The following is a 27453-nucleotide window of genomic DNA, read 5'->3' as shown; positions in this document are numbered from 1 at the left end:
TCAAATCATGCACAATACTTTGTTTGTTTATTTCTGCTCCTGTTTGCCGTTTTCGGAGTACATCATCAACAACAAGCATTTCTCTGTTCCCTGTGTTATGTACAAACTGACTGTTCATTTGTGAAGTTCTGATGCCGACCCTGCGTGCCTACTCGAAGCGGTACCTCAGACTTATTTATTTGAAAATTATTTATTCAGACGTGTTTTTACTGTGGCGTGACTGAAAGTCGAGGAGGGTGGAGGATACAGGTTGCTGCAGGCTGCTCTGTTGTTTACATTCATCGTGCTGTTGTGGGCAACATGTGGTGAGCAGTAATGTTCCTGTGGTTTCCAGTGGGCATTCGTACCAACTGTAACCTGTTCAGTGTGATACGAGTATTAATGTTCTGCTGTAGTTAAACTGCTGCAAGAAGGTTTGTGATCATCACGTGAAACACTTCCAAAAGACTAAATTCGAAGATAAAGTTCAAATTTGCTGGGTTTGGTACAATTATTTTCAGTTTCACGTTGAGTCAGAAGGATGACTGACCCGTTTTAATTTGATCACAGGACGTAACTAGCTGCTCCGCCATTCACATCTCTTTGTGGTTTAGCCAAATCCTATGACTCCCATCAATGGCATGAAAAGCCAGATTTGGAAGTAAATAACACCGACCTCCTCTCCAAATGAGTTGTGACTCGTGCCCAAAGTATGTCCTGTCTACAAGGCATGGCACCAGCAGATTTACCTCTATTTGAAGAATGGGTTCAGATGAATGCCATAAGTCTGACTGTATCAAGCACTCAGGAAACACTGCTTCTTTTTTTTTTTTTTTTCCCCCTCAAAGAATTATAACTTCTCCCGACCTTTATTTGCCTTGCATTTATGAATGTAAACTAAGAACAATGGACCTGTTGACGCGATCAGGTGTGACATCGAGGGGTGCTTAAGAGTTTGAGCCTCAACATGAACTCCTCAGTCCTTTTTCCATCTCAATGTTCATTTTCTATGCATTATCTTGAGATGTTTGTTGCATCTTATGTAGGAAACCTTAGAAGTGGGCTATTAATACTTTAAATTGTACAAAAGTTTGACAAGATGACTGGTTTTCATTGGTGAACTTTGCATTGAAGGCTCTGATTTCAGGTGATACTTTTAAAGAACTACTGATGTAATTTTGGCAGCACTGTTAAAAGGTTTCAGACTTGTACTACTGTTTGCTTTAGGAAACCTGTTAAGGCTGTTCATTGAAACACTGAGGATGTAAATAAAGTCATGAAACGTCCATCTTTGTGCCGCAATTCATTTTCATTAGCCGAGCTAAGTTTACATGCAACATCACGACTGGCGTTGACGTCCTGATCAGAAAAATGTGTAGCAAAAAAAAAAAAAAGGCACAAGTGAAGAAAACGTGACAAAGAAAATTCTCTTTATTGACCATTTCTGATACAAATTGTTGTAGGGCACCATAGAAATATAGACATTGTACATTTATATACGGTGTACATGAAAAAGAATGATCCCATCCTATTGAGTTTACAGTATATAAATCAACGTATGCATGATGTCGGTATGTAAAATGACATGATATTGTCGAGGGTAGTTGGAGGAGGTTGAGAAAGACATGAAATGACCGTTCAATGAGTATGGCGAGTGTGTGGTAGTGCCAGACACACGGTGGCCAACGGAACAGTGGAAAGAGCAGCCAGTCTAATCACAAACACACAAACATTTGTCCATGAAAATCTGAGCCAACATTTCAGTGCACCAGAAGAATCTTTTTTTAATTTTTTTTATTAAGAAGGATAAAAACACACCTGCTAATCTACCACAGTCAGCGAACGCAGTCGTCAAGCTGACAGGTCTCCCTGACTTGCTTCACACATTTAAAACAACCTGTCTGCAAGCTGCGGTTATGAACGAGCCAAGACGTGTTGCGAATGTACACAATCACATCACTTGACATCTTGGATACCTTATTACAGTCAGGTAAAAAAAAACAAAAAAAACACAAACTTCCAACTCATGCCAAAGGTTACATTTAAAAAAATAAAAAAAATAAAAATAAAAACCAGTTTAATGCAATTATATGGTAAAGTAAGCTGTTGAGTGAGGTATGAAATTCCAGGCTTTGTCTCGCCTGTTTGCAGTTTTCCGGGTTTCGTAACTGAGGTTGTAGCAGCTTAGGTGTGTGGAAAAACCCAGTTAAGTGGACTGTCACCGCGGGTTCCCTGACACTTAGAAATACACACACACACACATTTATATTCTCTGTAGCAGACCGCATACGACACACATCTTCAAAAAAAGACTAAGAAAAGTATATTACGGTACTAAGTGATGACAGAAGGACCAAGCTAAGGTGAAGCAGTGAGAGCTAGATGGAATGGAAAATAAAAAAAGGTACAGCCCTGTTGGATAGTAGTGCCACCAACTATCCTCGATTACAATCAAACTCCTCGTTTGACCAGTTACAGCTTGCCTTAACGAGTGATTGAGCGAGCGCTTGGAAAACTGAGGACCATGTGAAGACGAAGACGCCGATGTAACAGCATTTGTAAAAGCTCCCTGAAGAAATGACACTGATGACTTTCCGCCTAGAATTCTGCTAATCTTATCCTTAAAAACACACATTATACCAAAAAAAGATTTGAGTTGTATTATGACATGAAAAGCAGCACACTCATGTTTATTTTTATTTTTCTTAAATGGTATGTAACCCGAAGGAACGAAAACAGTCAGTGATGACTAATGAGAAACTTTACATCTCTCCACTACACGCCGAGGACTGAGAAGTTCGAGAAGCATCACTAAATCTAAACTGTCCTACAGGAGGAGGAGGAGGAAGAAGAAGAAGGGTAAAGATGGTTCTGCTCTACTCACTGGGCAAAAACAGTTCTGCAGATTAGATATGGAAAAGATACTTCTACCATCAGTCACCTACTCTCATCCTAAATGCTGAAGCTCAACTCCATCTAGAATACGATGCAAACACGAACACACAAACCCCCCCCCCAAAAAAACAAAAACAAAAAAAAAACAGCAAGTATAGGTAAAATTCACCTTTGTCCAGTACAAAACATGGAGAAAAATCTATATGTCCTACCATCTCAGATGCAGGTACAACAAATAAGTAACATTAAGCAGAGAAAATGTCCTACAAACCATCTTTAAGGGGGAGGGGGAGGGGGGGGGAAACGTCCGGGCTCCTCGGAGCACACTTTTTGTCCAGTATAAAAGACTTGTGATAACATGACATGTAGAGAAAAGGGCTGTTTACCTTTCGTGTAATTCTTAGATCTATGCTTGAGCAAGTCCATCGTTCTATCCAGTGCTGTTGCATGATATATGTACTGTGTGAAACCTCCTCTGGCAAAGGGGGGGCTTTTGTCGTGAACAGTGGTCATGTGGTGGCACTGGTGTTGGAGATACAGCCCAGTTCTGGTTAACAGTAAGTCAGTATATTGAGTGAGGTAGCATGCGTTGTGAATTACTGGTCCTCTTCCTCTTCCTCCTCAGATGATTCCTGGGATGCCTTTTCTTCCTTCTCCTGTGACAGCAAAGCAAAGCAAAGCAAAAAAAAAAAAAAAAAAAAAAAAAAAAACAAAAAAAAAGCAACAAAAAAAAAAAAGCAACAAAAAAAAAATGAGTCAGGTCTCGACTACTAAGCCCACAAGGAAAACACCTCTGAAGCGCCGCCGCCGTTTAGATACAGTAGTTGCCTGGGATTCATGCCTCAACACAACTGTTTTTACTTTTAATGACCCCAGGCACCAACATGAAGAAAATAAATATCATATGTCTCTTTGATAAACCGCTGTGGCATGAAGAACACCCAGGGGAAGGGTGAGCCATCTGTAGTGAAAAGTGATTCATAACGGTGGTGAGTCACAATGAGGCATTCGGCTCGTTCTTCCCTTCCCGTTTCCTCCTCACACTCACTACTGCCCAAGATGTTCATTCATAAAAATGAGAGGGCTAGTTATGAGGGTAACTTTGGGTCATTCCTCTCCGTGACTAATGCGATCCAGACGTCTTTCAGAGTACGCCCTAACCACTCATGCACATGACAGAATGTTACTACAAGACCGCAACTTCTTCCTAGATTAAACACATGCTTTTCTGACCGGGTGCATATAGTCTGGAAAGTCAGTTTGCAGTGACAAAAAGAAAGAAGAAGAAAAAAAACAAAAAACATCCTCCTGTCATTGTTTGGTTTAAGAGCACCCCTGAGGAAGAAATGTGCCTTTTAATACATAACGTAACCAGGAAAGGACGCGGCGTGACCAAGCAGTCGTTTTGAATGGACACGAGAACCAAAATAACCGATGAGTGGAAATGACTCGTCTGAGAGGAAGATGGCAGGAAAGGGAATTAGTGAAAATGCAATTTCACCCTGCAGACAGCCATACCAATTGTAATTCAATTAGGAGAGGAATGGTTTAACAAATGTGAGCACTGATGCTACACTGTTCGTCTAAGGGCTCTTACCTCCTTCTTAGGTCTTCCCCTGCGTTTTCCTCCTACTGCTGGGGTTGCTGTTGCCTTCTGTGAAAGGAAACAATACAAGGTCAGTGGGGCTGCGATACGTTTTATGTGCTCTTCACGCTCGGTGTCCTGCACAGGTAAAGTCAAGACTTGACTTTTTTTTTTTTTTTTTTTTTTTTTTGGAGGGGATGTTGATAAGGACATGAATCTATGATATAAACAATCAATATTTCCACAGAGCTTTGCTTGTAGCTACCTGCAGATGGCAGCAGTAACGCTGCAATGAGACAGAAGGAAAGGGGGCATTGGGTTCATTGGCTATTATCTGGAAGGCCGACAGGAACTGCACACAGGGCACTCCAGTTCGCTGGCCACCTGGTCTGAGGCTCAGAGACAGCTGGTGAAACCGAGCGGAGACACAAACCCTCTGCAGCTCAGCCCTTCGCTGATAAACCTATATCAATACATGTATGTGCGTCTTCCGCTCTCGCTCTCTCTCTCTCTCTCTCTCGCTCGCTCCCTTTCCCATACATAGCAGCGAAGACGGAGCACACGGGGGAGCTGGAGGGTTGGGGCGAGGGAGAAAAATCAGTTGTTGCTATGGAGACGGCCGGCAGAGAAGAACTAGGGCTGTGTGCTGGGTGGGGGCGGAGGGGTGCTTAGTGTCAGCTTGGAAACAGTCTTGCGGCCTCTGCACCTGCACCGCACTGTGCATGACAAGCTGCAGGAAGCTGGAGGACAGGAAGTACAGAATGAGCATCTCTCAACACACACAAAAAAAAAAGTAAGACGGTAAACTACGGTCTTTACAATAGGAAACACTAGCCAGGCTATTTCTGACACTAGGAGGAGGAAGCAGCCAGCAAATATAACACAAGTAACAGCAGGACATCCTTTTAAAAGGATGAGGTTAGCTACCGTTAAAATGCTTATCAACCAAGAGGAGTTGAGGTTTCGAAAAAGGAAGCACTTGCAAGTGAAGATGTGGTGACTAACGCCGTGAGCTGTGTCATCATGAGGCTGTCGGTCTTGGCGTCGCCGCTATTCAGACTCAGGATGCTAGCTGCTGCAGAAATCTGAATTTCGTGGCCATGTGAAAACACGTCTGCAGTCTGCACCGACTTACTTTGCCCTTGCCGGCTGCCTTGTTTTTGCTGCCCTTCGGCCGTCCTCTGGGCCTCTTTGGAGTCGGGGACCCACTTGGTTCCTGGCAATCACAATCAAGACAAAGTTAGGATACTACAAAACATCTGGAGAATATTTCAGTAACATAAACACTTGAGGGGATGAATTTCATTTGGATGCATTATATCAGGAAGACAGAGGCTTTAAAAAAAACAAAAAAAAACTAAATATGGACATGGATACATTTCTATATGCAAGAAAGTTGAATGCTCAGAGTGAATACCTTTTAAACCAGACGGGTGGTTAGAGCTACAGGTCGCCATAATCTCACATGGTTGACTCAAGACACAACACAAACACTGGTTCAGACATGCCTGAAATCTTTTTTTTTTTTTAATATTTTTTTAACCCCAAATTAAAATGTTTTGAGCAGCCACTCTGATGCGTAAAATATGCACAAAAATACTCCCGAGTTAACATTTAAGGGATAGTAATCATCTCCAAAAAGAGAGTTCTCCTCGAGCGCGGAGGTGAGCTCTCTTATTCATGCGTTAACTTGTGGTTGTGAGCTATGTTCATGGTCGACTCATCTCCTGTTGCATTTCTAACATGTTTACAACCGCAGCTCATAGCAACCAAGCAATTCAATAGTAAAACACACCGGGCTGAGTGACAGATATATGAGCCACTCTGCGCTTTGACCCTGCTATGTCATCCATTACATGAGGAGCAGAGGTGGGTCGTGAGGGGGGTTAAAACCGGTTTAAAGGTGTTGGGTTACTGGTTGCTTACAAACCGGTGCAGGAAGTTTGTTGTAGACTTCTACGCTTACACCGATAACGAGGAGTGAGCAAATGGTCAGAAGGGGCATGCTGCTGCCATATCTGGATTCATTTCACTGAGGGCTCAGTAGAGTAGACGTGGATATGGATATGCATGAGCACCTTTCCCTGCAATAATATCTGCCAGAGCATCAGCTGCAGCAGATGTGAGCTGGAGGTTTGTTTTGTTTATCTGCTCCTACCTTACACAGATTGTCGTATTTAAGCTTGGGAGATGTTGTCATGACAGAAAACCTGATAGTGGCACGCTTCCCTATCAAAAGTAAGAATAACCTGACGCTGCTTACGTCAGAGGTTATTTACCTGGGGCTGCTGCTTGCGGGGTCTTCCACGCCCTCTCTTCTCTGTAGCCTCCTTCTCCTTCGGTGAGACTGTCCCCTTGTCGCTCATGTTTGCTTAGCTTTTCCGACCTGGGTAAAATAAATCACACCGCTCGGTGTTGCTGCAAGTGGAGGCGTCGAGATCTCTCATACACATATTCTCTCTCTCTCTCTCTCTCTCTCACACACACGCACACACATACACATATATATATTGTCTCTCTCTCACACACACACACACACACACACACACACGCGCATAGAAAACACTCGGGCTATTAAAACTCGGTGACCGCAACAACAGACCGAAAACGACCGGCCTTACCGCACACCGGTAACGCGTCTAACTCAATTAATCCACGCTTATTTCCAGGTCTATTTCGGTCTCATCTGCGCTCCATTACACCGCCGACGGTGCCACACAAACAAGGGATTGACACCAAACCGGCTCGTATGTTATTTGCTGGGACTCAGCAGGAACCTGCAGAGGACTACTGAACCCAGCGCTCCCTTCCCGTACCAACCATGTTTAGAGGCCCGAGTGCTGTAGTTGTTGTGGCCGAGCATCGGGCCTGCGCACCGAACTATCTCACAGCATGTCTGCACGCCGGGGCCACGGAGATATATCTGCCGAAACACGCACACAATGGTCGGTGTGTGCTCGGTGGGATTTTCCTGCATGGGCGCTCGCATTTTTGAAATGGCACAAGAAAAAAAAAAAAAAAAAAAGAAGAAGAAGAAGAAAAAAAAAAAATGCAAGAGAGCGAGGTGGCCGAGTTCGTCCGCGGCGGCCGGAGCAACAAAAGACGGCTTCATGTTTAAAGCATTGCCGCCTCCTCTCACCCGGAGGTCCAGCTCTGTAAAAATGCATTAAACCGGCTGCGGCTTATCGAGCATGCAAAGTTTCTCTCGCTCTCCGTCGCCTTTCTTGCACTCACCTCTATCGCTCGGTTATAACCTCTGGTCTAAATGCAAGACGAAATGTTTCCTCTAAGCCTGGCTGGTTGTACCCGGTTAAAAAGCCTTGCACTGATCTATAGGCTACAGCCTTTATTCGTCAGACAACACATATCCCGCCCCTTTAAAAAGCCCAGCTCACGGAGCTTTAAAAAACTGTTATGAATTAGAAAAGGAACAGCATCGATTTAAAAAAAATAATAATAATTAAAAAAGGAGGAAAAAAAATAAAATAAAAATAAGATTTAACATTTTTACCAGCAGGATGAGAAGTTTATCCCGACGACGTCCTGTAAATAACACGTGCGTCTTGTCTCCAGCAGATAAAGGAAAAAGGCGCCAGCCAGGAGGAGTTTTGGGGTAATTTATAGAGCCGCCCTCATGGGAGCAGAAACACTGGAGGGCGGAGATATGATAAAATGGGCCACCAACAGTACTAGGAGGCCCCCCCCCCCTCACCTCCTGGATACTTTTAATTCTCCAGGTTTGATCATAAAAACAACCCAAAAACAAAGATGTAAAAAGTGCATAAAATACTTCATATTAGAATAAATGGTGTTTTGTATGCGTTTGCTCAACAGCACATGCCACAGTCTCTGCAGTAATGGTGAATGAACTATGACCTCCCCCAATGTAAACACCAGCCACCTGAAGCTCAGAAAGGATTCAGGATCCTTAACTCAAGTTAAAACAGCAAAACGACATAAAAAAAAAAGTGCAATTAAGGGTAAAAAAAATAAAATATAAGTGCTACTTGAGGTGTCAGAAATAAAAGTGCTCCATATTTTGCTGCTATTCTAATGTGTAAGAAACTGGAGCTAATTTTAATTTACTTGATAAGTTTTTGAGTGGTTTAATGTTCAACAAACTGATCATAATTAATTTGTAATGTAACTTCAAAATAAATTGTCAAAAAAATCAATCGACCTTCTATAACCAAAGGGTTTTGTTTCATGGTTATTTATATGATTTTTAATACATGTCATAAATTCATCTGAATTCATGCCAAGCTAAATAGATCAAACTCGGGAGCAAATAACACTGGACGTAAAACAAGTACAGCTGGAGAGGCTGCTACAATGTCTTATGCGAGTAAGATTTTTACTGGTATGTTGAAAAAAGGGAGTAAAATTTTTTTTTTTTTAAGTTTCTATCTATTGAGTTGTACATTTATGTTTGTAAATTCAATAGCCAAATAATTTTTTTTATAAAAATTTCCAAAGTCCGTGCTGAACTGGGCAGAAGAGTTCTTATTGTATTTGCCGCTTTCTCTGACTGGAAACTTTTGCGATTTCCAATTATTACTGCAGAAAACAAGTCATATATTATATTCCCCCAAGTTATTTTTTTTTTTTATAATACTGTACAAAAATAGCGATGTAACATGGTGCGCCTTGGCTAGGGCATTTTTAAAAACATTTTGAAAGTCCAATCAGGCTAATGAATAATTTTAAGGGTCTTCATTGGCAGTTACTGAATTCAGAAAGGAAAACATTTGGAAATGTTCAGAACTCAGAAGGCAGAGTTTGTACAGTTTTAGGGGGGAAAAAAAAAATGAAATAACAAAATAAAAACACTCCATCTGACATTTAACTCTTCTGTCCTTCTCTGTTGTTTGATATCTGATGAATTAAAATAAAACAACAGTCTATAATTGGGGAGATTCCAGCTGCAGTGGTACTTTAGTAAAAGTTAATTTGTGTTCACAGAAAGGTCACTCAGCTAACTTGTGCGAACAGCACATCACTGTAGATTTTTTTATTTCCAAAAGGACATGGTGTTCCTAAACTTTGGAATATGTTGTTTAAGAAGTGAGTAAAGTCTTTCACATAGCCAAAGTCACAAAGAGCTTCATGTTGAGTAAAATTCTATAAAAACAGTAAAAAAAATGACTCATTTATTACTCACTTATCCACCCGAGTCATAGACCTCTTTCATTCGTAGAGACATATAGGTGGATCTGTCATGTCGTTTCCATCAGGTGTTGTTGTGACCATTTTACATTTAAAGTAGATAAACTTGTGATGTTGATTGCACGGATGCAGTACAGAATCAAGGTGAAATGCCAAACTGTGGTCTAATCAAAGCACCTACATTCACTCAAGGGTTTCTCATGTAAATGACCAACCCATCTGGAGTTGATGGGTCCTCTGCTCTCCAATTGAAAACAGATACTGAGAACGTAGAGGGACCTGAAAGTGGTTGAAACGGGGGTGGGGGGGGGCCTTCGTCGGTGTGTATTCCACCTCATAGCTTGTTTTGTCAGGTCCGGGTCTCAAAGAACTGGACGCAAACAAAAACATCAAATTACTGACACCCCCGAAGCTTCGTCATGCGCAGAAAGCAGGCAGATGTCAATACACTGTACATAGTCGACGAGAAGAGTAGGAGTTTGGTGAAAAGGGGATTGGGTAGGGCATGAATGGAAAGAGCGCTTTTCTCAATGAGACCAATGTTCTGCTCAGCATGTGCTTGCCTTGCATGCCACCTCTTTCCCTCCCAATTTCTCACTCTATTCACTTCCTTCCTCTATCTTCTACAACTACTCCAGCCCCATCCCCCACACCCTCCACACATCCCCGCCATACCAAGCCCCTCGGTGGATGGAGACAGAGGGAAATAGGACTACTCTGTGTGTGTGTGTGTGTGTGTGTGTGTGTGTGTGTGTGTGTGTGTGTGTGTGTGTGTGTGTGTGTGTGTGTGTGTGTGTGTGTGAGCGAGTTTGTCTGTGAAGAATGTCATCAACCACTGGCACCACCTGGAGACCAAGGAAGGGACTGGTTAATGTAATAGTCCAAAAACAAATGTTTGCAGTTCACTGCAGTGAACTGCAAACATGGTTGGCTATAAAAAAAAAAAAAAAAAAATTATTGCAAATATTGGAAACTGACCAGAAGTACATTTTATCTAGGTATACACACTCAATTGTGAGTTTCTTTTTTTAAATTTTTTTTTAGGCACACCAAAACAAATGCAGTCTAATCCCATGAATTCAGCATCCTCAGGATATAATGTTCACTTTTAGTTGAAACTATTATATTAAGGCGTTGATTCAGCTTGATGTTTATGGTTCGTGGTGCTGTTAAACTGAATTATTTCATAAAGAGATGTGTTGCTGTTATTTAACCAAATCTCTCCGATTCAACAAGGTGGGCAAAAGAACAGAAATACCTGTCGATATAATGGAATGCAGCTCAGCAATACAAACGGTCTCTGAAAGCATCATCAAGTTGAATTTGATATATTTTATTTGCTCAAGTTCGATTTACCCAACCAGATAAAAAAAAAAAAAAGAAATGCTCCTAAGAAGTAAATATTACCACAGTAGAGATCTACTGTAGGACACTGTTGCATCATAACTTCAAACACAAAACACAAAAGTCCATATTACTTTCAAGGATATAATAATTTCACACATTAATTCTTAAAAAAAATGGGCAAACAAATTTGTAATCAGGTGCAAATCTTAGTAAAATAAATTCAACACTTTAATGAAATTTCCTTCACAACCTTTTTTTTTTTTTTTTTTTCTCCCCATTCGGGGATGTTATGGAATTAAATTTATTCTGAAAACATCTCTTTGCATTTCATTAAATGCGTTAGGAGACTAAAACCGTACATGCGAGGGACGAAGCAGATCAGAGCCGTCTCCTGGCTCGCAAACTCTGCAGCAGCTTCGGGCAGACAGAATCCTATTAACCATCGGGGTTGGGGTGGGGGTCTTGGCCCACTTTGGCATGCTTTCCCCCTCCCCCCATCTACGTCCTCCTGCCCTTTCTCTACCCCCTTCCTCCCACCCCCTCCACCTCCCCCTATACACGCTCATCCGTCTTCCCCTCCGGCACTCTCTCTCTCTCTCTCCAACTCATTCTAGCAATCCATTTTTAGGCGCTGTGTAAACCGCAAGAGTGCTGCAGCCAAACCAACTAACAGATGTGGACAAAACATCCTATTCCTGTGCCTGGGTTTCCCCCTGCCTGTGCTGCTGCTGCTGCTGCTGCTGCCGCCGCTGCTGGCCCTGGATGAGCCTGAACATGACTAACACATATACACACACACACACCCACACACACACACGCACGCACGCACACGCACGCACGCCTCTCACATCCTCCCTCTCATCCCCCCGAAAGAAGAGATGAGAGAGCAGCGAGGAGAGAGAGAAAAAAAAAAAAAAATCCGTCGGGAGGGGAGAGGAAAAGTGTGGGATCAGTTGAAATGAAAGGCGAGGTGGGCGGAGACAGGAATCTGCGTGTGTGGGTGTGTTTTATACTTGTGCTGAGGGGGCGGATGGAGGTTAGTGGGCGGGGGATGGGGCCCGGCTTATTCCGCCCGCTCATGAGTAGTAGCCTATCTGACTCACACAAACACAGGAAGTAGCGCGTGCTGCCTGTTTAGTGAACACGTTTATGTGATACTCCCTATATGCAGGGAATATTTGGGACTTTTTTTTTTTTTTTTACACTTCTATCTTTCGCCTCCTTAAATCGGAAAGTGAGTCAACGCTCCGCTCTCCCTTTCAAATAGTTTCATTTCCACATCCGGAGTTTTTTTTTTTTTTTTTTTTTTTTTGGACGGAGATCCAGCGGCTGCATCAGTCATCCTGTGACTCAAGCTTGTGAACATTTTTTAGGGGAGAAAACTGCCAAATTTGAAACGTGCTTTTGGCAACAACAGCATCAACGTACTAATAGATCTCTTTATTAAATGTTTATTTATTTTTTTTGTTTATTTGTTGCGGCTCGGATAAAATTTGCGGTTGGAAATCACTACAATCGCATCCAGTTCACTCAATCATAGTATATTACAGCGAAGAATTATACATCGACTTGACTTTCTGCATTAAAGAATAGTCAAAGCACTCATCACATTGGCTTTATTATTATTTATATACTATGTAATATCTATTCATCTCTTAAGGCGAACTGTCGTTGCATTGTGCCTTTGGCAGAGGACACTCAGCTACAGTGCAGCATCACTTAAGCTGACAGCAATAATGACAGATACAAATTAAATATTATATATATCATTATGTATATTTTGAAATCTCGACCATAGACAACCCAGATATATTCTGTCACCGTGTGCCCTCGTCAAAATAAGAAAAATAGGTGCATATAAATGTTGAGTTAATACAATCATGGTGAGTAAAAAGGTACTCTGCTGTATCGACCAATAGGTGGCAGACCGAGTTCAGATTTGAAGGCCAACACCATGTGACATCTTTGAGAAATGCCACCATCTTGTGGTGATACATGCACATAAGCGGCACTTTAAATATTCCTTTCCTCTATTTCAAAACGTTTCTTGCTGCTTATTTACATGTTAGACAGAGAAAAAAAAAAAAAAAAAAAAAAGGACAAGTAGCACCTCCTCGTCCTCGTTCTACCACCACCCACTATGAACAGATGTGTTGTGGTGTGATGATACCCTCCTCGTGTCTCGGTGATAAAACGCATCTCCGCTCTCGTTGACGAGGATGTTTCCTGGCAGCCGAGCGCAGCAGTGATCACGGCCAGCAGAGGGTAGTGTTACACTTAGGAAAGTGATTCAGCACTGATTCCTCACCCGAGTCTGGTGTACAACAGCTGTGTTGTCACAGAGGAGGTAAAGTCAAATGCAAGTAAACATCCATCACTCTAGAAATTGTCGCGGCAATACGTTTCCTAGATAATCCGTCGTCTACATTAGGAGCTATAGAATTTTGCTGTGAATACTAAGCCATCGTTTCCTCAATAATTCTCATAAAATTAGAGCGCGGCCGGCCAAACTCTGGTGTTTTGGTTTAAAGCCTGTCCTCTAGAAATGCCAATCGGACGCAGCTGAATTAAGTTACGACTTAATTCAACCGACCCCTCTTCAGGTCTACAGCCAGCTAGAGCAGAGAAAGCAAAGCAGGTGTGTCGCTCTGACGGATGAGCATATGTTCAGAGCGGTTGGGAGGAGTAATAGATGAGAGTCACCTTGGTGACGGTGCATCTGGACTTTTAGAATTCACGCCACCCCTCTCTGTCTCACCTGATTGATCAAAAGGGAAGGAGCCCGCCTGCCCATTTCGGGCCTGTCACATCCCCGCGTGGCAGCTGCAGTCCCTGGAGAAAGCGTCTGGCTCGGACTGCATCTGGGATGGTTACTTATTGAAGCGATCTGCGCTGGGTTTTATCAGTGTGTTTTATTTCCATGTGGAATTGAAGGCAGATTTTCTTGGTAGAGTGCTGGTGTGATGACCAGAACAACAAATAAGCACCCGGCTTTACAGTTGGGGATAAAAGGTTTACAAACTCCTCCACACAAAAAGGTGCCGGGCTCAGCTGCAGAGTTGAGTCACTTTAACATTCTCCTCATTGATTGCATTTTTACTGGCATTCCCCCCCCCCCCGACTGGCAAATTGGAAAGACGGTACTCCCGCCTCTCAAACAGAGGAAACAGAATTAATATGTACAAACACAGTGACATTTCAAGAATATCACCACAAAATGTAGCGGCAAGGGAGATGTTTAACTTTCCTTGTTTCTTCTAAAACCTACACACTATATTTACATTTAAAGGGTCAGTGCAGCAATTTAGTAATTCACTTCCATACATTTTAGGGGACTCACAGGTGACAATTAAGAAATGTATAAAAAAAAAAAAAAAATCTGAGCTAAATTGATTTCCAGGCTTCAGAAAGAGTAGCTGCATATTTCACTGATAAAATCGTTATAGTTATGGTTATCTATTCAGAGCTACGGAAGACACTCTGCAACTGCTTTTAAAGGCTGACTGATACTCCTCATGATGAGTACACTAAATGTTGGGTGTAAAACAGGTGTTGTCCTTTAAAATAACTCTCCTGTGGCAGTTTAGGACTCCGTTTTGGACATTTATTTTACAGAAAGTCTTGCCAAAACCTGATGCCTACATTACCCGCAGGTGGTCACTAACTCCCATGTGTCGTCCTCGTAGCGGCATGGACAGCCTCGAGCTGCTAGCCTCAAGCATAAATATGAAGAGGTCTGGTAAACACATCTTTGTAACTCGACACAGATTTTTCTTTTTCATTTTGAAACTGATGGATTTCCGTCGTAACCTATGCTGACTGAAGTTCCAGTTTATCAGACTTCTTGCAGCTCCCTGTGGAATCACTATTTTTCACATATGCAGTGATACTCCTCAAGAGCTGTAAATAGACTTTGATGTCAAAAATCCCCTTTAAACCCTATGATTCATTCATCTGATAAATAACACATCACTTTGGGTCCTTGATGTGTGTCTAGACAGGTCAGAAAAGAGGGGCGGCCTTCAGATAAGCAGCCTGTTCTTGGAGCCTGCAATCCAGCTGTTGTATCTGGGAAGTTCCAAAGTGGTGTCTGGAGTAATATCAGTTGACAGGCCCTCTCTCTGACACCAGGATGTCCGTCTCTGGCCTTGACCACATCACAGTGTTCAGTGTCCTGTGTAAGCGGGTGTCAGATAGCTGCCTATTGATGAATGATTTGAGTTGCCGAGGACGGACTGCGGCGTTGCCACCCGCGGGGGTTCGAGGCGAGACGGATGGGTCCATTTGTAATGTAGAGGGGGCCCCACAGCTGCATTAACTATTTAAGTGTGGTTATCTCAGGGTAATGGTACGCCAGCAGCACTGAAACAAACTACAGCAAGAGAAGGTGTAGACCTAATGTTGATGTATGGGCCCTGCTTCTTTAGATTATACGGCCCATTCTCCAATCTGACTGATTATCTGTGAAATGTCACAGATGGTTTAACAGGGACATGTATGAAAAGTGTTCAGGTTAAATGAATGTATGGACAACATAATGGATGCTTGACATCATAAGAATGCTAATCACAAACTCTACATTCATCTAAGAGGAAGCGAAACCTTTAAACTATAAATTGGATTTTTGGTTTGAGTATTTAAACCTTAATGTTAAGTGCAACTGGCTGTTGCTCTTCACTGAATGGTTCAATCAAGCCTCTTCACACATGGTTACTCCACCTGCAAAGACGACTTTGTCTCAACCACGCACATTGATCCCAACCACAGATCAAACAGTGCGAAAAAGCTTGGCACAGTGGCTCGGCATCTCAACAGGCCTGAAATGTTATAGTTACCAGTGGCCCGGCTCACAGCACGGCCAGTAAATGAAACAAAGCCCCGTAAAGTGGAGAGGGCAGATGACTTCACCTCTGGCTGGCTCTGGTGTTTGTTTTTACTTGTAAATCCGCACTTGGAGGAAGTTCACTTGTTAAACTTTCAACAGATGGTCAATATCTTTATCTGTTCCCCTGCTCTTACTGGTAGGAAGCTTGAATGCAGAGAAAAGAGGCAGAATTGATTCCACTGTACCTTTCCTCCTCTCATTTTGTCACTCTGAGGTCCGTCTTGTAAATGTTCCCTCAGAGTCGATTGGCCTGAGGGGTGGAGGAGCACCGGGAGCCAGAGTGAGCCATCCATCCTTGGTATCCGGAGGAGGGTGGGGAGGTGGGGGGGGGGGGGTGGGGGGGGGGTTGTCGTTCCACCTGCCCGCTGAATAAATCATAGCTTAGTCCATTCTGCAGCTGCAGTCCAATTAACCAAAGGGGAACCTGTGAATGCAGTGAGGTGGTTTGATTAATTACACAGTAGTGACAATACACACCATAGCTCACAGCATCCCAAAGGCCAAACACAGAGCACAGCTCTACTTTGCACATTTTAGCTTCCTTATGAAGTATTGTTCCCTTTGAACGTACAATATTATTATTGGAAGTTCACCATTTTGCTGACAGACAGTAACTAATTATGTCCATATCAAATGCCTGGTCCACATTCAAAGTGGTCGAACATTTTGCACACTAACAAACAAACGCATGTACATGTTCACATACATACACACACACACACACACACACACACACACACACACACACACACACACACACACACACACACACACACACACACACACACACACACACACACACACACACACACACACACACACACACACACACACACACACAATACTTAAACTTGTGCAAGGCTAAATATTTAACAGGCAAAAATAGTCACTTCTTAGACATTAAATCTGCCTGGAATAACAATTTAAGGGGCCATTATTTCCTTTTACATAGCCCATGACAAAGCTCTAATTCTTACTTCTCCAGCTCATCTGAGTAGTGCTTTTAATTGAACATAAAAAGGCAGAGAAGAAGGTGGAAGGGAAAGGTTAATGGGACTGACACAAAGGGCAGACAGCAGAGAAAGTCTAGCTTTAAGTGTCACATCCTGCTTGCATTACAGCCCATACAAGGAGCCAATTAGGTCTGGTCAGTAATTAAGCCAACTCCAGTGGCCGGGCCCTGGCCTTAGCTTTCTGGGGGGGATTAAAGCCTTCTCCAAGACAACTGCTGGTAATGACCTCCATCCTTCTATCAATGATATGTTCACAAACTGACGTTTGACTGCCGCCATATCAAATAGAAAGGTCAAAGATGATGTAACAAACGAGAACAGAGGAAAGGGGAGAAAAGGGAGTAATTGCAGGAGGGTTTGGTCAATGGGAGGAAGACTAGTCAGCCACTGTTTACTCCTCGTCCTCCTGGGCCGTCTTCATTCAAGATGCTGCAGCACAGAAGATCATCATCGTGCTCTTTCTATTTCCAGCATGTGCGGCTTGTTTCGGTAGAGCAACAGAAAGACGGTCAACATGGACGTGACATTTCAGTTTAAAGGTTACCTTCAGTTTCAAAGTTAAAACTTATGCAAAGATCCCTGTTTTCTGCATGTTTTTGTATTTCAGAGTTTGTATGTGACCTCTAAAAGGTTTGAAGCAAGTTTTAGATATATATATGTATATATTTTATATATATATAAGCTACTCAATATTCTATATTAACAATGGAATAAATGTCTTATGTGAAAGATGTTGTTGACATAAAGAACTGACGCTTCAGCTCTACAGTATTTTAGCTTCTTTCAGCTCATTTTTTGGTTTTATATATTTTTTGTCTCCTCACCCTAATTGAGGTAATTTCCAACAGCAACATGTGTCTGCTTCCAACAACAACCATGGTATGCAACCTGCTGTAAACCAAAGCAGACAAAGTAAGTTAGCAGCAAACTGGTGAACAAAGTGGAGCATTCAGCAGATATTTTCCTCAGGTCTTGAAAGAGAGCAAAACCAGAGCTGAACTCAAATACGTCAAACATGTGGACAGAACACAAAGTAATGTTGCTCTGTAAATAAGCAGCTGTCTCCTGCCAGTTGGCCACGACAACTTTATAGTGGGATAATTTGTCCATTTTGTGTTTGCAGCATGTTGCAGGCAATTTCAGTTTAAAGGAGCAGTTTGACATTCGGGGAAATACGTTTCCCTTGCTGAGCCTTCCATGAAAAGATCAATCCCTTTCTCATGTCTGTACAGAAAACGAAGTTACGGCCAGCAGCTGGTTATCTTAGCTCAGCAAGAGCAAACAGTAACAGGCTCTGATAGAAGCAAACATAATCTGCTAACCTGCACACATAACACTAATTAATTAACATGTTATATCTTGTTTTTCAAGTTGTGGTTCAATAGCAAAGAGAGCTCTTTCCTTCTGTTTCCAGTCTTTATGACAAACTATTCCTTTAACAGTTCCAGCTATACTTTGATTAATATTGACCAAATATGAGAGAATTGTATTTTTCAATAATAAAACTACTAGCTGTGACAAATAATGAGCTTATATATTATAGACGTGGATAAAAGTATTTCACTGAGGTTTTAGACAAACATTAAAAACTGAGAGTTCCCTTTTTATTTGTGTCACCAGCAGAGCGATTTGATAAAAGCACACTCACTATAGAGATATTGGACAATCTTGTCTAATGCCACAATTGAATGGAAATCAGCAGCAATGATGAAAACGTTTCATGACTGTATGCGTAGAATCGGTCATGAACGCATAATATACTGGATGCTGTTAAAGCTGGATTTATCTTTAGCATTTGTGCTTATGGCAGAAAACAAGCTGGAGAATGAAACAACGTAACACAGCTCCTGTTTCTACCCGACAAAAGAACAGCTCTGCTAATTGGAGGCTGGAAACACACACACAAACAAACAAAACACATACGCATAATAAACCCAGCACTCTAAATATCGAAATATCAAGGCTTATAGTGATCTGAGAAAGTCTTACACAGCCATTCACTGCTGGATATTTTATTGGAAATTCACATCTTTGGAAGAAACTCTCTCCGAGTTCAAATCAACTCGTTTTGCTTGTACATGTGAGACCATCGAATACGCTGTATTTACAATGTAAAAAAAAAAAAAATAGCTGTTGATAAACAAAATCTCCTGGCATGCAGGAGGGTGATGTGATGTCAAGTATGACACAGCCGAACGCTGACCGTAGCTTGACAGGCAGACAGCGGATGGAGTGAAACTTGGAAGCACTGACTAAAAGGGCCAAAGACAGTCGAGAGGAAAGTGACTACGCTGAACCTGACAGATCAGAGAAACCTTTCAATGCTGAGGAGGAGTCAGAGCTTTCTTCTGTAGGTTGAAAATGTATTCTCTGATTTTGTTCTTTGAAACCAATTGCATTGCTAAATCAGTGAATTTTATCTTGAGAAAAAGTTTGCTGGTATCTGCAGGGGGAAGTTGTACTTTGGGAATTTATTTTGGTACATAGTCTGACAAGATTGAACACTTTTGATCCAGATGAACAAATATTTTCCTCAGTAGATATCTTACCTCTTTGGTCTCACACAGTTTGCGGGTTTATTTGGAGTACACAGGCTCAGTTAAGCATTTATAATCCTCAGGGAAGCATCTACGGTAAGAACACAAACTGAGTTATCCTCAACCCTTTAAAAGTAAAGGCGGTTTAGCTTTGATGGACTGGTGAGTAATATCACCAGCAGAAGCAATTAAGATAAGCTGCAAATGCTCAATGTACTTTTTTGCATTTTCAGAAAAAGCCATAACTCTATTTAAAATTCTTCTTTGTGACCATGAGGGTACATCTGTGCACAATTAAATGCTGTACTGCATGCAAATGCTACCACACTCACATTTACATTCTGACAGTAGCTAAACCTTTGTATATTTTGCTAATATAACCTCAAAGGCTTTTTTTTTTTTTTTTTTTTCTGTGACTGGCCATTGATAATCCTGTTGAATAAACATAATTTTCATGTGTAAATATTTTTGTGGCTTCATCTTAGGCAGGCTTCTCTCCCACACGGTGCAGGTTCATCTGCTATAAACTGCATTGTAGTTGTGCTCCGACTGCAGCTGCTCCTGAGGATTAAAACCAAACATGACTTATCTTGCACGCTGTGATTGTAAAAGGCGTTTTTTTTATTTTATTTATTTTTTTTTTTGGTGGCTTTTTTCAGATAAGGTGTCTCAATGTATAACAATGACTCTTGGCTGCAGCTGTGAACATTCTACTGAATTGGATTACATTCGCACAATGTATGGTAGGCAACATTCTCATCCTAGATAAACTGTGGCAGTGAATGAAGGAGAGGATGGAAAAAAGCACATTTCTGAGGGCAGATGTAGAAAATCATTTTAGAAGAAAATGGAAAGTTTGCAAGCTCACTGTTTTTAAAGAGTGAAATCTGTACCGAGTATTGAATTAATTCATCAAAGGCCCAGTTTAATGTTTTGGCGAATGTGCTCATTTCGATGTTTGCTTTCTTTCTTTGAAGCTATACAGCCAGTAGCCAGTGAGCATAACTTACCATAAAGACGGAAAACAGGGGGTCACTTTGAACATTTAGCTATCGTGTGGATTAAACAAACAAGATTTTAAGCTTTAGAGATGCTGGTGGATAGATTTTGATGCCTTAACACACAGTTGGATTAGCAGTTTCCCCCTATTTCCAGTCTTTTATGCTAAGCTAAGCTAACTCTCCCTAACAGAAACATACGAGTGAAATCAATCTTCTCATTTAAGTGTTCATCCCAAAATGTCAAACTGTCCCTTGAACATAAAAATGGTATCGAACACCACAAAATATACAATTCAATCCCAAAAGTCACAGGTCTGCCACTTTGAAAGTAATCAAACAAACTTTTTCTTTCGTGAACTGCTACTAAATGTACTTTTTAAGCTGCTGGGCTGCTTGTCAGTGTTTCACCAGAATCCTCGCTAGGTTTTAGATGATACACATGCCAAACCTGAAGGTAATAAATTAATAATTTCCGCCAAGGGTAATCCTTTTCTTATTTACTTTCTTGGGAGGGCAAGTGGCTGTTTTAATACATTAAAATTCATTGAAACAGTTGGCGTCAGCCTCTTTGCATAAGTGAAGGGCTGCATGTGTGAGGAAGGAGCAAAGCTTACACCTCAGATCCCCAAATTACCTCAATATGTGATTTAAAGTGAAACCACTGCTCCATCTTAAAGCTTTCTATCCTTTCATTAATGTACTTCAGTTTCTTATTTGGCCAGTTAAGTGATATAACATCTTATTTGAGCCTCATCACTTGTATGCGGTCTGCACGTATCCGCATTAATTTGTCTGCCACCAGCCGTTGGTTTGAGTTGGGTGTTCAATTTCCTTATTCATCTATTTCACAATCTATTTTCTATTGATTTATTCTTTCTCTTCTATTTTTCACAATCCCAGTAGCTGGACCATGTTTACATTTCAGTGCTAGTTATAACTTGTGTATGTGACAAATAAGTCTTAAGTCTTTTACCCGTGCAGTAGCAGAACTGTTACATGGCAGTTGCAGTTTAGTCCCTCATGGCCGTTGGGAGCATTCGCTGCAGATTGTCTTTTTTATTTTGGCCGTCTAACTGAGCTCGCCTTTACACAAGCTGCCTGAGGCTAATGTGTTCGAAGCAACTCTTTTTATCTTCACTCTTGGGAACTTTATCTGCATGTTAATTAATAGCTTTATTAATTTTCTGTCATATTTGCGATATACCCTTCGGGTTGTTTTTTCCCCCCTATTCACACAAGGTGTATTTGACGTCTATACTTTGATATTGTACTACTTTTTATTTTTCATTTAACAATTCCTCATCTTTTTCTGATTTGCTTCCACAGCATTGAAAAGTTAAAGGACCACTGAAAAGTGTTTTATTAAGAATTTCCACAGTTTCGCAGTCGCCTCTCAAACTATTTTCTCCAGCCTTTATACTTTGGAGGTGTGTTTAATGTGCTGCATATGTAGGTGTGCATCAACAGATTTATGTAAAGTGAGAGACGGAGAATAATAACGTGACAGAAAAACACTTTTGCAGGAACACAATCAAACGTGTTACATGACAAAATAATTAATATTTTAAGTGTCGATATATATGTTCCCCATGATGGCCATAACTTAGTTTTTTCATGGTTTCATTTTGTTCTTTTTGTTGCAAATTTGCTGCTATTTTACACATTTACAAGTAAAAGTACGAATCCACAGCCTGTTAATCATCATGATTTTCACACTGTTGCAACCTGATATAATAAAACTGTACAGTTTATATCTCTTCAATACTGTATTTTTCTATAAGAAACAAGTTTGTTAATAAGATGTCACAAAAATATGAGAAATACTTTGCTCCCAGATCCCATCGTCACATGTTCAGTTTGCCGAGTTTGTGTGACAATATGAAACAAACATTTCCAATGATCTTTGACAGAAATGCAGCATCTAGTTATATTTAAGGAGTTAGGATATCTCTGTCATAGTTTTCAGTAAAACTGTACAACAAATCAACTCAACATCAGCTGTACTTTGGGAGATATTTGACTATCAATAGTGAAAGCATGGCCACCATTTGCCCAAACTGAAATACATCATACAACTCTGCCAACATACAGCCTGTTACAGAATGTACTGTAGATTTATGAATGGATGTGCATTTTTGCCTTTTAAGGCTTTTCATTTGTACATGTCTTTTGTGCCCTGTTCTTTGTACTGGTTGTGTTTTAGCTTCCTTCATTTGTACTGTTTTACACCCTGCTATTGTGTGATTGTCTATGAAGTCCTTCAAAACATGTGTTGAAGGAAACCTGACTTCACATTCTTCATTGTAAGCTGAGTTAGAGAAGTGAATTATCAAATAAACATCACGTGCTTGAATAAATAAACCATATATAAACCAACATTTAACCACAACCTAGAATTTACTGTATAATGATGAGATATTTCTCAACATACTGATGCAAGTGTTCAAAGGCAAAACAGTTGCAGTTCCATTTCATACTGAGTGAGATGAGTCAAAGTCTTGATTACTGTCTGCGTCAGGCTGGATTATTTTCATTTTGAAAATTGCTAGATGGCGTGATGAATGTGTGGTGCATGCTATGTGCTATAATGTAACAACAAACAACAATAAGATCACAAACAAGCACATATAAGCACAGGAAAAGGAAAAGGAGAAGAGTGTGAAGCGTGTGGTGGTAATCTGCAGTATTGTGTATTTCAATTAGTTAGAGTTACACAGTTATTCTTATCACCAGCAGGTGGCAGAGTGAGCTGACTGCAAGACAGAAGTTGCCATTGATAGTCTGAGCCAATGGTGTGCAATGGAGGTGTCTGCTGCTGCTGTACTGACAACTTGTAAATGTGAAATAGTAATGTGGATATTGCTCTACACCATTAATGCCATCAGATCCCTGATGGTCTGTAACTGATGTACCAACGATTTCAAAACGCCCATCTCTCGAATCATGTGGGACATCTGACAGACGAGTTTTAAGTCTGCATTTAAAAAAAGAAGTTAGTCGCTGCTTATCTGTAGACTATAGCTTAATTTGTTTACCGTAATCATTCCTCGGGTTAATCAGAAACCGTTTCTGTTTCAATGTTCATATGTTCTAAGACACTTGAAAACCTGTTCTTTAAGCTCTATTTGCTGCCACTTCCAAAGGTTAGACAATCATGTTGAATACCACACATGAAATCAGTTGTCAGGCTGAGACTATGCATTACTCTGAAAAGTTAAATGGCTTTTCAATCTTAAATTATTCAACTGAATTTTGTCAGTAGGTATGCACAAACACTGAGCGATAATAGAAAATGTCACGAGTTCAGGCTGAAACAATAAACATCAAAAACAAACAGCAGAAACTGGCAAACACACACATCAACACTAATAAAACTCGGCATCTATGAGACCGGAGAGGTTGCCATCCCGTTAAGCAATGCTCAATGCAGTGGAGGCCACCTACAGTTACATTTACATCTGTGGGAAGCTGCGGCGCTGCCAGGCAGGACAGTAGGCCAGACAGAATCATGGCCCAACGCCCAGGACTCTGCTGCCCAGAGTCCCACAGCTCAAACGGCCTGTCCCGACCAAGCTGCTGATGTAACCTCTATCACAACCTCCTGAAGTATGGACGATGGAGTTGGTGAGTTAGTTAGTTAGTTAGTTAGTTAGTTAGTTAGTTAGATAGATAGATAGATAGATAGATAGATAGATAGATAGATAGATAGATAGATAGATAGATAGATAGATAGATAGATCGATCGATCGATCGATCGATCGACGGACGGACGGACGGACGGACGGACGGACGGACGGACAGAAAGATAGACAGACAGACAGACAGAAAGATGGACAGACAGACAGACAGACAGACAGACAGACAGACAGACAGACAGACAGACAGACAGATAGATAGATAGATAGATAGATAGATAGATAGATAGATAGATAGATAGATAGATAGATAGATAGATAGATAGATAGATAGATAGATAGATAGATAGATAGATAGATTTACAGACAGACAGACAACACAGGCAGTCAACTTCTGTAATGTTTCACTACTCTGGCATCTCATTGATCTCTCGCTGATGTTTGGGTTTTGTAATGTGCAGCACATTACTGATCCATCTGTGACTACACTGAGGTGCAATCACAGATGGATACTTTCCTCTGCTGTTGGCACAGCGTTGCCTGACCACCAGGTTTGTTTACAGTGAGTTATTGGATGTAAGGGTTGTTTTTTGTTTCCAGACTAAAATGTGTCACCTTCTATGTGTGAAAACATACCCAATGATAGTGAAGGTAAAAACTGGTTAAATGAATTCAGGCAGCTGGTAAAATTTGATCATTTGTCTGCAACTGTACAGTTTGACTTACAGTAGTGTGTATCACAAAAGCCCACATTCACAACTACACATTAAAAAGTGAGGAATTGCATTAATTACAAAGAACACGATGTGGGACCTCTTACAGGATTTCATCAGTTGGTTAACTTTTAAATCTTCGGTCTGTTTTTTTTAAATGTGAGATGAAGAACATCAGAAACTCTCCTTCTGAGCACCACAAAATGTCAGAACTTTTGCACTAAGCAGAGGATCCTGTGTTGAAGTCATATTGGTTGAATTGTGCTGAGATGCAGCTTTCTCTATCCTTTCATTAGAAGCCTTGTTAGCTCCCTCAGCGTGCACTGCATCACCACCCCGGCAGGACGCAGATAGCCATAAATATGAGCAGAAATAGTGAACATCTACAAATATCAGCACGTCTCATCTGCTCTGTAAGACTGCTTCCCCGCTGTGAGCAGCATTACACCCGGCCCTGTAATTACCGGTTATATTCCAAAGGCATACACTTCATTTTGACTTATTTGTTATTCGGCTTTTAAACCAGGGTGTGACTGTGCATTTACTGAGACTGAATCACATCCTGAGTCTGTCACTGCAGTTGGAAAGGAGAGCTAATCAAATCCTGCTGCCCGCCCAATTGAGATGGATCACGGTATAGGGAGAACAGAATAATTCATGGACCCCCCAGCTCATGTGACTGGCCAAGGTGAAAATGGGTAGACTTTTATTACAACCGAGATTATTTATTAATCCTGCCTCGGCTGTCATCAATTCAATTATTAAGACTGCGGAGCATTATGGTTAGTTTTACATTTTGAAATTTATGAAACTTCTAATAAACACCATTACGCCTTTCAGTTTCAGTTGTGTTATTCATTATTTTTCAAAGTGAGAACACTCAGCGAAAAACACATTTATCCTATAATTGTTCAAGTCAAGAGGTGAGAAAATTTTTCTAACTTAAAGTTGAATGCAACGGTTTACATAAAAAAACAACAAAAAAACCCTGCATTTCTTCAAGCAGCATTTGGTAAACATGTGCTCCTGAGTTTCAATCAACGCTGTGAACAGGAAACATTAAAATGAAATAACACTATCATAGCATGTCGTAGTGCTACCTTATGTACAACACAGGAAAATATATTTTAATGATTGAGGGAAACAGTTGCTGACAAGCTTTTCATACTTGACAGTTTCTCATGAATTTTTGCAAACAAGCAGAGAGAAAAAAAAAAAAAAATCAAGCACAAGCTTATCCAAAGTTGTTCATCACCGTGTTTTCACACTGTGGCCACAGAAATGCCAAAACATATTGTAACTAGAGATTCTAAATGATGGGATGTTTGTTGCCACAATAGCTTTTCAGGAACTGACTATACATGCAGAACTGCAATCTGTCTTTACTTGTTCTATCCAAGTACTTTTCCAAATAGTTTACAGGGTGTGCTTTTGCATAATTTATCAAACATCCCTGAGAGAGAAAGTCAAATGAAAACTAAGAGTCACATCTAAATTCTTCATGAAAAACACACTATTTTCACCTTGTACATTAAGCACAAACAAACCCCAAAGTCATAAAATTTGGATAAAATTCATATAAAATGAGTGCAGTGTATGCTAAGAGTGTTTGTAGACTGGGACCCCAAAACACATGCAGTGCATGTAAGATGTAAAACAGTGACTGCAGCCACCTGAAATGACTTATTCTTTCACACCTTTCGATTTTACTGTCAAACATCTGCATCACAGTCTCAGTGCTGGTCTGCAAGATAAAACTCTATTCTTAAAAAAAAACAACCAAAAAAACCCAATGAAGAGGCATCCAACAAACCACTGCAAATAACTTTTGATAAGCTTGGGACCAGCGTCTGATAAGGCACACTTTATGAGTAGCTCTTATGCTGCGGCTTTATTGACGGTTAACAAATCATTCTTTAAACATCAGTTATCAGACTTTTTCATTAACGTAAACCTTATTTGAGTTGCCACGTTGTAGAAAATCTTCCTCCCGTCTGACACTTGCTTTTTCTTTTCAGCTAGCTCTTCCATACATCAAACAAATCGCTCAAATGCTTCTTGATCTGGTCTGCTGGACATCTGAGCCTAAATGTGAATTTATTCATGTTTACAGCTGCTAATTTGATGGATTAAAGTAAGAAAGGTTTTATTTCCTTCATCATGTATCAACACATAACTGAAAATAAGAGAACTCTGACCCTTTAATGATTTCATTAACATCTGTAACATCACAACTGAGGGTTAAAATCACCTTATTCCATAAATGCCTTATTTTGGTTACTGAAGGACTTATTAAACTGTAAAATTCAAGACTGGGTGCTTTTATTGTCCCATTGTTTACACTCTTGTCATAACTAATGCACAGAGTTTGTAGGCCTGCAACTTCAGGATTGATTAATCAGGTATGTTCTCAACTAATCCATTAATCAATTAGTCAATACTGTACTAGAAAATCCAAAAAAATGTCCCTCACGTTTTCATAGAGCCGACAAAGTGATGTCTTCAAATTGTTTTGTGCGACTAAAAGTGGAAAACTCAAAAACACTTGAGACAGAAAATCCTCACATCTGAGAGTGTTTGGCATTTTGTCTAAAAATATAAATTCATTTGCTGTTTATCAGGAGTTGCCGACATGTTCAACACTTCTAAAAATACTAAAAATGTAAACACAGCGGATGTGTGAAATATTTATATTAA

General features: G+C 40.8%; 2 protein-coding genes across 3 annotated transcripts in view; one reads left to right on the top strand and one right to left on the bottom strand.

Annotated features, from left to right (window-relative positions):
* The window catches only part of smim29 (small integral membrane protein 29), an 80658-nt gene that overhangs the window by 3145 nt on the left and 50060 nt on the right, over window positions 1-27453 (top strand). The gene's annotated exons all lie outside the window — the stretch shown is intronic.
* Window positions 1177-8043, bottom strand: hmga1a (high mobility group AT-hook 1a). Of its 2 annotated transcripts, none has more exons than XM_069704418.1 (5): window positions 7971-8043; window positions 6739-6845; window positions 5595-5675; window positions 4472-4528; window positions 1177-3530 (listed from the first exon to the last, which is right to left on the bottom strand). In XM_069704418.1, the coding sequence occupies exons 2-5, from the start codon at window positions 6823-6825 to the stop codon at window positions 3471-3473; spliced, it is 285 nt and encodes a 94-aa protein (XP_069560519.1). In that variant the 5' UTR covers window positions 6826-6845; window positions 7971-8043; the 3' UTR covers window positions 1177-3470. The 2 variants fall into 2 exon arrangements, with proteins under 2 accessions (XP_069560519.1, XP_069560517.1); XM_069704416.1 differs by lacking the exon at window positions 7971-8043 and adding an exon at window positions 7694-7798.

Source organism: Brachyistius frenatus, unplaced genomic scaffold (assembly GCF_029030835.1).
Source record: "Brachyistius frenatus isolate BFR_SWC_R1_liver_20210118 unplaced genomic scaffold, ASM2903083v1 Contig_50, whole genome shotgun sequence".
Taxonomy (NCBI): Eukaryota; Metazoa; Chordata; class Actinopteri; family Embiotocidae; genus Brachyistius; species Brachyistius frenatus.
Note: the sequence above shows the minus strand (reverse complement) of the source record. Positions and strands in the feature narration are given on the sequence as shown.